Genomic DNA, 14,221 nt, shown 5'->3' on the forward strand with positions numbered 1-14,221 from the left:
CCTCCCAGCTCCCCGCCGACGCAGACAGGGACAGGGACAGTCCGCCAGGGTTTCCAGAGGAAAGTCAGTGTTTGTGGACATTCTGAAGCTGATATTTATTGGCATCGGGATGCTTTTCCTTCAGGAGTCCTCAGTCCAAAGGAGGACTTGACACTCCAACAGTAGACGGTGATCATTCTCTGTCATCCCGGCTACAGCTGACATTAGACACCACAGAAGAAGAGTGAGCAGATGGTTCCGATGCTGATGGAGCACAGAGAAACATGACGGCTGCATTATCTGAAGGCAGCGGGTATCAGTCCGGCCGCTTTGCTCCGTCTTCACCACTTTAGTCTCATCTGAATAAAAAGCTGCTGTTGGGGTTTCGTCTCGTTAGGTTCAGGTCATGAAACGAACACAGAACGTTCAGTTCACTGCTCTCAATCCAACAGGAGGTCAGGGACAACAAGGCACTCAGCAGCCGTTCATTTATCTTTTCAAACTAAAGGAATTAGTTTAGGAATCAATTACTTATTAAACTAAATTAAAGAAGTAATTTATTACTTTTTTTAAGAGTAATCACAAGTAATATGACTTTTATGGAGTAATCCCAACAACACTGGTGGGTGAGCTGGTTGGATTGAATATTCCAGGTTACCAATCCAGAGCCAGAGGAAGAGGAGTGAGCTGGCCCAGCGCAGCAGGTCTCTGAACCACAGCAACACAAAACACACAACGAGCAGCAACACTGGCCACTCCACAGCATCAGCATCACCACAAAAACACCGTCTGAATCCTGAAAATCCCATCCCAAACTCCCATGGTGCACTGCGGGGCCACAGTCCTGGTGGAGCCCTCTACCCTGGTCTATACTCCAGACTGGTTTACTGCACTAGCTGCTGTACTTCATGTCGGCAGTGTTTCAGTCGAGGTACTTCCTGAAAGTAAAGACTGACAGATCAGTGATGAATGAGGAACCGTTCTGTCTGGGCTGACGTGATTGAGACGGAACGTGTTAAACAGATGACGTCGAGTTCACAACAGCAGGAACCCTGTTGAAGGGACGGTTCTGCTTCAAGGAGCGTCAAGCTCTTCGCTCGGTTCCAGTCAGGTCCAGTCAGTTTCAGTCCGTTTCAGGCCGACTGCCTCAGTCTCAGTATGAACCCGTTGACTCGGAGTCTACAGCTCAGCTGCTGCTCGGTAACGAGACGAGCCATCAAATGATTTCTAGGAAGAGGGGCAGTGAGAAGCGGTTCGATTCCCAGTGGGAAGTGTGATGAGCAGATGGCTCCTGCAGCGCGACCCCCGGGTCAGACGAAGACCGGCTTCAGTGCTGCTCTTCACCTTTAATCTGAGCCTCTCTGGACGGGGTAAGATGAGCTGCCCTACTCATCTAAAACCCCGCCCCTCCTCTAAACCCCGCCCCCATCCGCCAAACCCCTGCCCTCCTCCACCCGCTCCTCCATCGTTCAGATGCTTTCTTGAAATGGGTTGAATGACATATCGGCTGAATAAATGAGGCTGAGCGTCACGCTGTCTGGAGGTCTGGAGGTCCACCCCGCCTCTGCCCCGCCCCCGCCCTGCCTCCACCTCCACCCTGCCTCCACCCCACCTCCACCCCTCCTCCGACCTGCCTCCACCTCCGCCCTGCCTCCGCCCCGCCTCCACCTCCACCCCGTAGAGAAAGCATGTGGAGGAAGGCTGGAAGCTTCTGCTGTCTTTTTGTTTGTTCTGTTTGCTTGGAGAGAACTGACTCCCTCCACCAGGTGGAGCTGCAGGGGTTCATCCTCCCTCCACCAGGTGGAGCTGCAGGGGTTCATCCTCCCTACTGCAGGACGCTTCCTGTGTGAGATGAAGACGTGTCTCTTCTCTCCACCCGGCTCCACCCACATGAAGCAACACTAACAATGGGTGGAGCTCCAGGACTGCAGGACGGCTCAAATTACAACCAAGTTACAGCGTCCTACACCCTGTCACTCTGACCCAGGCGGTGGTCACTCTGACCAGGGGCGGTGGTCACCCTGACCCAGGTGGTGGTCACTCTGACCCAGGCGGTGGTCACTCTGACCGGGGGCGGTGGTCACTCTGACCCAGGCGGTGGTCACTCTGACCGGGGGCGGTGGTCACTCTGACCCAGGCGGTGGTCACTCTGACCGGGGGCGGTGGTCACTCTGACCCAGGCAGTGGTCACCCTGACCCAGGCGGTGGTCACTCTGACCCAGGCGGTGGTCACTCTGACCGGGGGCGGTGGTCACTCTGACCCAGGCGGTGGTCACTCTGACCGGGGGCGGTGGTCACTCTGACCCAGGCGGTGGTCACTCTGACCGGGGGCGGTGGTCACTCTGACCCAGGCAGTGGTCACCCTGACCCAGGCGGTGGTCACTCTGACCCAGGCGGTGGTCACTCTGACCGGGGGCGGTGGTCACCCTGACCCAGGCGGTGGTCACTCTGACACACACCACGGTCTGCAGCAGCAGACACATATCAGTGAACTAAACATCATATATCCGGTATGGAAGCGGCACAGCTGACATGTCTCTGGACACGGGCGGCAGATCAACAGATGAAAACAGAAACTTGAACTTGAACGAGCAGACAGACACTCCGGATCAAACTCCACACAGCTACACCGTCAGCTTCCTTCTTCTTCTGAGCCAAACGGAGCAGCTCTACATTCAGTCTCTACTTCACTCTGCTTGGTGCGCTGCTGCTCTGGTTCTAGCGCCCCTAGTGGCTGAGCCCTGCAATTACATGGTGTGCCATACAGCCATACAGCCTTCAGAGCAGAGAAAACATATATGCATCTTGCCTTTACCTATGCAGCCGGGGCAAACATCGTCCTGTACGGGACAAACAACGTCCTGTACGGGACAAACAACGTCCCGTACGGGACAAACAACGTCCCGTACGGGACGCGCCTCTGTTGGCTCAGATACGTGGCGTCCGGCTGATACGGGACGGCTGGCAACCCGAGTGTGATCACGCAGTGTGAAGCGCTGAGGGCTCTGTTACTGCAGGGTAAAGAAGAGGTTTAAAAGTGTAGTCCAGTTTCTAGTTCACCCTCTCACCGGTCAGCTCTATATGGACTCAGGTGAGGGGGTGAGGGTGACGGGATGAGGAGGGTCAAAGGCGACAGGGCAATGGAATCGTTTCAGTAAACAGTGAAGCCCTGAACAGACCAAAGATCTCCAGTGGAATGACCATGGAACACATGACCACCGTGTGTGTGTGTGTGTGTGTGTGTGTGTGTGTGTGTGTCCTGCAGGAATGCCAGGGAGCGCTGGGCCTTGAACCGAGGGTCAGGAGCAGGGCTGCCAGCGGCTCGTCCAGGATCAATCATCCTGACGGAGCGGGGCGGCAGTGTGAGGCGGGTGGAGGACGGCGCCCCTCCTGGGGTTCCCTGTCAGATTCCCTTCATTCCCACCAACACCTGCTGCAGCGTGAGGACAGCCTCGTCACACTGGAGAACCACCAGACCCGGGCTGGCGCCGAGTCCCCGAGACAGGAAGAGGACCCTGCTGCTTCCCAGCATGCTGCTCCACCCCGCTGGGCCTACTCCACCCTGCTCCACCCTGCTGCACCCTGCTCCACCCTGCTGCACCCTGCTCCACCCTGCTCCACCCTGCTGCACCCTGCTGCACCCTGCTCCACCCTGCTGCACCCTGCTCCACCCTGCTCCACCCTGCTGCACCCTGCTCCACCCTGCTCCACCCTGCTGCACCCTGCTCCACCCTGCTCCACCCTGCTGCACCCTGCTCCACCCTGCTCCACCCTGCTGCACCCTCTGCTCCACCAGGCCCTCCAGTGTCTCCACTCCCCTGTGCTCATTTCACAATATTGATCAAGTACACACACACACACACACACACACACACACACACACACACACACACACACACACACACACACACACACGTCCATCGTGGGAACAGTAACTTCCTGTCACACACACACTTCAGCAGGTTTCCTCTGGCTTTGACCGCTGTGAAGGCCGTCCGCAGTTACCACGGTAACCAGCCTGTTCTCATGAGACGCCGCACAGCAGCCCCGTGACCAGCGGCCTCTGCAACGAGAACCGGGTTTCACCCCGCCATGTTCCCCACGCCTGCTCCGTGTGTGTGTGTGTGTGTGTGTGTGTGTGTGTGTGTGTGTGTGCAGATGAGGAGGACCGTGGTAAACAGCGTGGAGGCACCGGTCTGTCTGCACAGCCACATTACTTCCTCCCGTCAAACAACCGGAGGCTCTGTCACCAAACAGCTGACAAACACCAAGCTAACAACACACACTGCTCCTCTCAGCAAGGACCAGGACCAGGACCAGGACCACACCAGGACCAGGACCAGGACCAGGACCAGCAGCCCAGACGACAACATTTCCCCTCAGCAGCTTCCTGTCCAGCGCTACCTGCTAATGACCCATCAGCTGACGAGACGGCCGCCAAACACAACCACCAACACAGGCTAGCCCAGCGAAGCTGGCCTGCAGAGGGGAGTGCAGCTGGTCTGTCCAGTGGGGTGAAGCTGGCCTGTGTAGTGGAGTGAAGCTGGCCTGCAGAGGGGAGTGCAGCTGGTCTGTCCAGTGGGGTGAAGCTGGCCTGTGTAGTGGAGTGAAGCTGGCCTGCAGAGGGGAGTGCAGCTGGTCTGTCCAGTGGGGTGAAGCTGGCCTGTGTAGTGGAGTGAAGCTGGCCTGCAGAGGGGAGTGCAGCTGGTCTGTCCTGCAGCGCTCTGGTCCATGGCGTTCAGCTGCAGACAGACTTCTGGGGCCCCGCCCGCGGCGCCGGTCTGGTGCAGACATGCTGCAGGGCAGGTTGTTCCGGTTCGTCTGGAGTCGAGAGTAAAGCAGTGACCGCTCTGCAAACAGGAGCGTCCTGGAGGGGAAGCTCTGAGACACTCTGTCTCTGTGGGACGGCTCGTCTCACAGCTCAGTGAAGACACAGCTGGCTTCAGGCAGATGTCAGAGTCCACTGAGCTCCAGTGGGTCCACCGCTCCACACATCCAGCTGTCTCCATCACCGTCAGGTCTTCAGGATCAAGCAGATCCTCTGGACAAGATCCCATCAAAGGATCAAGCTGATCATCTGGACAAGATCCCATCACAGGGTCACCCAGATTCCCCGGACAGGATCTGATCACCGGATCACCCAGATCACCTGAAAAAGATTTGATGACCAGATCATCTAGATTCTCTAGACACAATCCCATCACTGGATCACCCAGATCCACTGTAGGTGATCTGACCACCAGCTGGACTTGATACCGGATCCCTCCTTCCTGTCCGACAGCCAGACTGCTGTCTGTGCAGCGTCAGGCTCAGGTCCTGCTGCTAACGCTCTGTCTGCCCTGTGTGTGTGTGTGTGTGTGTGTGTGTGTGTGTGTGTGTGTGTGTGTGTGTGTGTGTGTGTGTGTGTGTGTGTGTGTGTGTGTGTGTGTGTGTGTGTGTGTGTGTGTGTGTGTGTGTGTGTGCTGCAGAAAGCTGGAATGCTGCCCTGAAGCACCTCTTTGTGTTTTTGAATCACCGCCTCCTGGAGGACTCTGCAGGTTTTAACTTGACCAAAACACATCTATCAGGACTCCTCCAGCGGGGAGAACATGCTGTTCCGTCCACACAGACCTGCTCCAGCCAGACGGGACAGACTACCAGGACACCTGAGTCGCTGCTGGAGTCCCCAGAGAGGATCTCCTGGATCCCAGCAGGCGTCACCCCGGCTCAGCGCAGCGCTGCCGGCGGTTCTGAGGCAGGAACGCTGCGAACAGACCAGAACGGGAAAGAAGCTCGGAGTCCTGAAGGGTGGAGCGGCGGAGAGGAACCCACGAGCAAACTGATCCACACCGCTGGTTCCAAACCGACGCTGCAGCAGCTTGAGCCGTGGCACTGAAACACAGCAGCTTTGGCCATTTTCAGCTGCTCTCGCTGTTTTTATTTTCCTTCTAAAACTTCAAGAGGTTTAAACCTGAAATGGTATTTTAGCTATCTGGTTGTTTGACCAGGCCCAGATCCGGGTCCAGGTCCAAGTCCAGGTCCAGGTCCAGGGTCAGGGTCAGGGTCAGGGTCAGTGAAGGAGCCTCAGGTCAGCTTTCTGAGCTTCTGAGGCCGAGTCCGGACTCCCCTTCTCCTCCCACACACACTACCAGCAGCCAGAGTCACTGCTCTCTGGCCATGCAGTGGACAGACACAGTCCTCACTGTGTTCATGTGCGGTGGACGGAGACAGTCCTCACTGTGTTCATGTGCGGTGGAGAGAGAGGACTGTCTGCTCTGAGCGGACTGAAGGCCTCCTGCTGGTCCAGATCCCCCTGGTATTTCCTCAATAAGGCCAGAAGACAGACTGCAGTGGTCTGTCCACCCAGGGTACCATTAGTCTTAATGCCTCCCTGCAGCAGGTCCAGGTCCCGGTCCCAGTCCAGGTCCAGGTCCAGGTCCATGTCCAGGTCAATGTCCAGGTCCAGGTCCAGGTCCAGGTCAATGTCCAGGTCCAGGTCCAGGTCCATGTCCATGTCCATGTCCATGTCCATGTCCATGTCCAGGTCCAGGTCCAGGTCCAGGTCCAGGTCCAGGTCCAGGCATGCGGCGGTTTCAGTGAGAGTTCAGAGTGCGACATTCCTCGTTTGTTGTCAGAAACTCTCTTTCTGATCCCAGAACAGCAACACGTCACAGCAAAACTTCTAGTCTGTCAAACATCTGCCAGCGATGAACTGATGAAGGTTCAACCCACACCGACAGCTCCTCTTCCTCTCAGCCCTCCTGCACTGGACCCTGCTCTGTGACAGGGTGAGGTGAGGGTCACCCTTTCACTGGACTCACATTAAAGACTATACAGATCTGCAGAGAGCTGTATAGAGCTGTATAGAGCTGTATAGAACTACATAGAGCTGTATGGGCTCTATGCACAACTCAACCACTTCCTGAACTTGAGGAGGCTCCTTGTTTCCTGTCTTTCATGATAGGATGAGCTGATTAATGCAGGTGTGTCTGACCTCTGTAACCACAACAGACACACCTGCATTAACCAGCTCATCCTATCATGAAAGACAGGAAACAAGGAGCCTCCTGAAGTTCAGGAAGTGGTGAGATTGTGCATAGAGTCCATAGAGCTGTATAGAGCGGTATAGAGCTACATAGAGCTATATAGAGCTGTATAGAGCTGTATAGAGCTGTATAGAGCGGCATAGAGCGGTATAGAGCTGTATAGAGCTGTATAGAGCTATATAGAGCTGTATAGAGCTACATAGAGCTGTATAGAGCTGTATAAAGCGGCATAGAGCTGTATAGAGCTACAGAGAGCTGTAAAAAGCTGTATAGAACTACATAGAGCTGTATAGAGCTGTATAGAGCTACATAGAGCTGTATAGAGCTGTATAGAGTGGCACAGAGCGGTATAGAGCTGTATAAAGCTGTACAGAGTTACATAGAGCTACAGAGAGCTGTAAAAAGCTGTATAGAACTACATAGAGCTGTATAGAGCTATATAGAGCTGTATAGAGCTACATAGAGCTGTATAGAGCTGTATAAAGCGGCATAGAGCTGTATAGAGCTACAGAGAGCTGTAAAAAGCTGTATAGAACTACATAGAGCTGTATAGAGCTGTATAGAGCTACATAGAGCTGTATAGAGCTGTATAGAGTGGCACAGAGCGGTATAGAGCTGTATAAAGCTGTACAGAGTTACATAGAGCTACAGAGAGCTGTAAAAAGCTGTATAGAACTACATAGAGCTGTATAGAGCTATATAGAGCTGTATAGAGCTACATAGAGCTGTATAGAGCTGTATAGAGCTATATAGAGCTGTATAGAGCTACATAGAGCTGTATAGAGCTGTATAGAGCGGCATAGAGCTGTATAGAGCTACAGAGAGCTGTAAAAAGCTGTATAGAACTACATAGAGCTGTATAGAGCTGTATAGAGCTACATAGAGCTGTATAGAGCTGTATAGAGCTACATAGAGCGGTATAGAGCTGTATAAAGCTGTACAGAGTTACATAGAGCTGCAGAGAGCTGTATAGAGCTGTATAAAGCTGTATAGAGCTACATAGAGCTGTATAGTGCTGTATAGAGCTGCCTAGATTTTTTTCCAGACATCATTTGGAGTTTGAACCCTATTCGGTTCTTTTGGAACGTCCAAACATTCCAGGGTTTTTTTCTGTCTCCATGCCAACATCAGAGTTGCTCTCTGCTTCCCGGTGTCTCTCACACTGGGAGAGTTTGGTTGGAAAATGTTTTTGAATGCCATGAAATTGAGGAAGACGTTGATAAACTGACTATTCTTCAGGGTTGTGACTGGGCCGATCCTCAGACCAGTTCCTGTGAGGAGTGGGCCTGCAGCTGGTCCTGGTGTTCAGCAGGACGGACAGCGGGTCAGAGCGGCAGCCATACAAAAGACGAGCTGTCTGGAAGCCAGAGCAGCCCGGCTGGCCCTGTCCTCAGCCCCAGCCTCTGAGGACGTCTCTGCACTGCAGAGCGGGACAGAGGGGCTCCGTCCTCAACATGAGTCCACCAGAGAGCAGCTGGTTCAGTAGCGAGGAAACATCCTCAGGAAGACTCCAGGAGTCTCTCAACACCTGCTGGCTTCCAGCCAGGAACCTCTGGACCTGGACGGGACGGTCCCTCCAGCGAGGAAGGACACAGCAGCTGAAAGTGGACGCTGATTTGACACCACGTCCAGTGAAGACCAGCAGCAGTCATGTCCACGATGGACACCACCATCTGATGGGACTCATGGATCTGCTCAGTCCTTCAGGAGGTCAGTGCAGCTGTAGATGTCTGTGGGACCACAGTGGACCAGGTCCCGGGCCCCAGCAGACCCTGCAGCTCAGCGGTAGAGTCCTGAACAGATGCTCTGGAGATGGAAGGTCCTCTCTGTGTCCGTCTGGCCTGCTCAGTGCTCCAGGTACTGACCAGGATGGGTCTGGAGGGGGACCTGGTTCAGGTCCTCTCCGCTGAGGCCAGACGTTGCCTCTCTAACCTTCAATCAATCAATCAATCAATTTATTTTTGTATAGCCCAGTATCACAACAACAGTTGCCTCAGAGGGCTTCAAGATGTTACATTGGTCGGTAAAAGTAAAAACAGTGAATAAGCATAATGGTAATATGTCAATATTTACAGTAACGAGACAGAACGAAGCAACCACCGCCTTCGACCCTCACATCCGGCAAGAAAAAACTCCAAAAACCCAGTGGGAAAAGAAGAAATCTTGGGGAGAACCACAGTATGGAGGGATCCCTCTCCCAGGGACGGACAGAGACTTCTCTTTACAAAGACTCCAGAGGCGGGAGTGTTGGACTGAGGACGCCTGAGGACGCTGCAGGGACAGGATGAATGTGGGCTTTGTGAGGACACTGAGACGCACCAATTAAAGGAGCAAACAACGTCCACATGGACCACTTTCCTGTCTCTGCTCTGTCAGCAAGACAGGGACCACAAACACTGAGCAGCCGTCTCCGTGGCGTCCACCGCCAAGGCCAGCCCCATCCCCTGTCCCAGACCCTCTGATCCTGATCCTCTGACCCTGACTGGTCTATCTTAGACCCTTCTGAACCAGACCCTCTAACCTGGATCCTGTGATCCAGGCTTCTGATCCAAATCCATCTGTCCCGGACCGATTGCCCTGAACAGAGCCAGCCCGTGGCATAGGCAGTATACGCAGATGCTAAGGCGCCGGCCATTAGGGGGCGCCAGCGCCGCCGCATTGGCAGCACAAATGGGAAAGCAGGGCGAACCAGGCAGCCGCCTGGATCGCAGCGGATAGGAGGGGGCATTCGAGGCGGTGGCTGCAGTCTCCACTCTGAAGCTACATGTGAGCACTGCACACGCCCCCTCGCGCTGCATGTGGGCACCGCACCACACCTCACCTCACAGCACCTCACCTCACCTCACCACACCGCACCTCACCACACCGCACCTCACCGCACCACACCACACCTCGCCGCACCACACCACACCTCACCGTAACGCACCACACCTCACCTCACCGTAACGCACCACACCTCACCACACCACACCTCACAGCAACGCACCACACCTCACCTCACAGCACCTCACCGCACCACACCACACCTCGCCGCACCGCACCTCGCCGCACCACACCACACCTCGCCGCACCACACCACACCTCACCGTAACGCACCACACCTCACCACACCGCACCTCACAGCAACGCACCACACCTCACCGTAACGCACCACACCTCACCACACCGCACCTCACCACACCACACCTCACCACACCGCACCTCACCGCACCACACCTCACAGCAATGCACCACACCTCACAGAAACGCACCACACCTCGCCGCACCACACCTCACCACACCGCACCTCACCGCACCTCACCTCACAGCAACGCACCACACCTCACCGTAACGCACCACACCTCACCTCACCACACCACACCTCACCCAGGCAGGTTCCTGTCCTACATGCACACAGTGTAACCCACAAGCTCTGGCATGCAGCCAGAAGCCCCCCTGACAGATCAGCTGCTTCCGGGCAGATCCGGTTCCAGGCAGATTGGGGTGCTTCCGGGCAGATCTGGCTGCACCCAGATCCGGCTCCAGGCAGATCTGGCTTCTTCCGGGCAGATCCGGCTCCAGGTAGATCCAGCTGCTTCCAGGCAGATCCGGCTCCTTCCGGGCAGATCTGGCTTCTTCCAGGTAGATCCGGCTCCACCCAGATCCGGCTCCACCCAGATCCGGCTCCACCCAGATCCGGCTCCAGGCAGATCCGGCTGCTTCCGGGTAGATCCGGCTGCTTTCAGGCAGACCATCACCGACAGCCTGGTGATTCATGGAGGAGAATTCCCAGAGCAGGCCTCCAGCTGAGTCCTGCTGGTCCTGAAGAGAACCCGTCCTGGAGCCTCTGGTTAAAAGGCCAAAGGGATCCGATCCTGGCTGGCCGCCCATGCTGTTCATGCTGCGGATCACTGGAAAAGCTGGACTCTCAGAGATAAGGGTTCATCAGTCAGGGACGGGGACAGGACGGGGACAGGACGGGGATGGGGACGATACGGGGACGGGACGGGACAGGGACGGGGACGGGGCTGTCAGGACTTCATTTTTAGCCCAGCAGAGTCGGGCCGACCTGAACTTCTCAGGAATGCAGGTCAAACAAGCAGCTCAGATATCAGGCCTCTGTTCTTTCAGATATGGAGTCTGAGGCGGAGCGTCCCACCGGCAGAGACAGGAGGACGGTGTCTTCATGGTCCAGAGGAGTCTGTCTCATGGCCTGCTCTGCTTTCACCCTGCAGACTCTGAAGTCCTCTGTCTCACAGCAGGGGGTCTATCCGGAGGAGGACCAGTTCTGCAGCTCCTCCAGGACTCACTGAGAGGAGCCGTCCAGCCGTAGGACGAGGAGGACCTCGAGAGGACACAGCTGCTGAAGTCTTGTCTTCTTCTCTGGATATATCGAGCTGCAGCTCACTGACGTTTCAGACCGAAATGAAAACCACCGCTCGAAAAATAGCTTTTAAAGCTAAAGACCTTCTGCTGAGAACCACAAGGGCCTCATTCAGAGAGAGAGAGAGAGGGTGAGGGAGAGACCGAGAGACAGAGAGAGAGACAGACAGAGAGAGAGAGAGAGAGAGGGACAGACAGAGGTAATCCAATACCCCCCCCCATCCCTGTTTACTGACAGTGGAGCAGTGGTCCACCTCACTCCAACATGGTTTGAGCCCAGTCTGACCTGTGTGGAGCCTGTGTGTGTGTGTGTGTGTGTGTGTGTGTGTGTGTGTGTGTGTGGGGGGGGGGTTAGGCTGTGTTTGGGTCTGGGTTAGGAGTTGGACATGAATGGGAGTTAATGGAAGGTCCCCACAAGAATGGGAAACCAACCTGTGTGTGTGTGTGTGTGTGTGTGTGTGTGTGTGTGTGGGGCTCTCAGACAGATAGAGAGGTGTAGCAGATGGATGTATGGCGGGTAATTCTCCTGAGAGCAGTGGAACCATGCTTTCTGTTCTCTTGTCAGTGTGTGTCACGGTCTGACCTTTGACCTATGACCTCATCTGAGTGGGTGGAAAGAACCTGGCTCTCCGGAGAACGGGCTCAGCGCATGTACTTTCACTTTCACAGCCCCGTGAGTCACAATGCCTGGACCTGGACCTGGACCTGGACCTGGACCTGGACCTGGACCTGGACCACACTGTTGGGGGTGGGGGGTCAGAGCTGTCTCTCTCTTCAAAGATGCAACTGCAGATGTCAGGTTGGCCCCTCACACACACACACACACACACACACACACACACACACACACACACACACACACACACACACACACACACACACACACACACACACACAGGTATTTCCCCTGCAGTGTTTACATGTCGGGGCAGAACCAGAGCCTGGAGCTACAGGAGCAGAGCTGCTCCACCCTGACACCGTGTGGACGCCCGTCTCAGAGGACGGCGTGGAGTCCCGTCTCAGTCTCAGAGGACGGCGTGGAGTCCCGTCTCAGTCTCAGAGGACGGCGTGGAGTCCCGTCTCAGTCTCAGAGGACGGTGTGTCCAGCTGTCTTCAGCAGTGAGGACCATAAAGGAGACGGGGCTGAAGCTGGAGAGCCAGCAGATCGTGGGAGGGAGGAGCTCCGTCACAGGGGAAGAAGAAGACAAGACAGCGGGACGTTTGGAGAACGTCTGTCTTCCTGTGAGGCTGACTGGAGGAGCTCAGTGTTTCATTAACCGCTCGTTAATGAATAACCGGCAGACGGACGGACCAGGACATGTCTGCAGCTCCAGCCTCAGCCTGGACACCCCGGACAGAGGACAGCAGAGGACAGCAGAGGACAGCAGGGGAGAGGGACACACACACACACACACACACACACACACACACACACACACACTCAGGATCGCGTCATAGATAAGAGGAGAGTCAGACCTATCAGCTGGGAGATAACACACACCCAGACCCCCTCCAGACCCCCTCCCAGAATAGAGGTGTGTGAGCCCGGACCCCCCAGGACCTCCGGTGAGTCCAGACTCCAGAGACCTCTAGAGACCCAGCAGTCTGAGCCAGCAGGACCAGTGTCAGAGTGTGTTCTTCCCACAACATCCAACAAACAACCAAACAACAGACACACACACCACCAGGGGGAAAGCCCGGCGGGGGGGGGGGGGCAGTTCAGCTGACTCAGAAAGCACCTGCCAACTCAGCTTCCTGCAGGAGTCACCTGACCTTCATCAGTCCGGGAAACACGCAGCTGGAGGAAACCCCCCCACGACCAGGTACAGGTCGCGCGATCAACCCCCGTCCAGACCACGACCCATGAGCAACACGGGAAAAACTACAAACACGGGAAGAAGAGTCTGCTCAACTCCTTCACCAGGACCCCGAGAGGAGGAGAGGAGAGGAGAGGAGGAGAGGAGAGGAGGAGAGGAGGAGAGGAGAGGAGAGGAGGAGAGGAGGAGAGGAGGAGAGGAGGGGACAGGGGCGCGGCGCGCGGCCGGACTCACCGTGGAGGAGAAGCTCCGCTGCGCTCAGAGCCGCCAGCAGAACTCCAGCTGGACCCATCCTGAGGAGGAGAAGCTGCCGAGCCACAGGAATCTGACCGACAACCCCGGATATCAGCTCTGAGACAGCAGGGCGAGGAGGAGGAGGAGAGAGGGGGTCCTGACGCTCAGCCGCTCCGAGTCCGACTGAGACAGAGAGAGAGCGAGAGAGAGAGAGAGCGAGAGAGAGAGAGAGAGAGAGAGGGAGGGAGGGAGGGAGGGAGGAGGGGCAGGGAAAGAGAGAGAGGAGGAGCACAGGTGAGCCGTGAGGGAGAGGAGGAGCAGAGTGAAACCTGCTCTGTTCAACAGTCTGACAATAAAAACTACTTAGTCATGGCACACACACACACGCACGCACGCACAAAACCAAAGCACGTGCACACACGCAAAGACGCGTGCGCCCGTTGGTGTCTACAAAGTCTGAGATAAATAAATAGCAGTCACTGATGACGCGGACCTTCCTTCCTTCCTCTGCAGCCTCACTGCTCCAACAGCAGGGCCCCTGGGCCACGGCGCCCCCTGCGGGCTGCAGGGAGACCTGCACTCATCCACCGGAACAGAACGCTTCAACCCGCAGGAGGCGCGAGCACGAGACAGCATGCAGGAGAGAGACCCAAGACCTGACCTCCACCTGGAAGGACTGGGGGGGTCAGAGGGGGGTCAGAGGGGGGTCATGGGGAGGGGGGCTTCCCTGAGGAGGAGGCTCAGGCTGCAGTGACTGTTCCTCCTCTGTTCCATGAAGAGGTTCTTGAAGTGAGCGTTTCAGGT

General features: G+C 56.0%; 1 protein-coding gene across 1 annotated transcript in view; it reads right to left on the reverse strand.

Moving 5' to 3' along the window:
* Positions 1 to 13,588, reverse strand: part of LOC115395387 (CD166 antigen homolog A-like) — a 36,867-nt gene extending 23,279 nt beyond the window's left edge. The window contains exon 1 of the mRNA XM_030100910.1: positions 13,418 to 13,588. Within this exon, the coding sequence (XP_029956770.1) occupies positions 13,418 to 13,475 (58 nt within the window). The 5' untranslated portion in view covers positions 13,476 to 13,588. The remainder of the gene's footprint in view (positions 1 to 13,417) is intronic.
* Between the last annotated feature and the right edge of the window lie 633 nt (positions 13,589 to 14,221).

This window comes from Salarias fasciatus, chromosome 10, assembly GCF_902148845.1.
Source record: "Salarias fasciatus chromosome 10, fSalaFa1.1, whole genome shotgun sequence".
NCBI lineage: Eukaryota > Metazoa > Chordata > Actinopteri > Blenniiformes > Blenniidae > Salarias > Salarias fasciatus.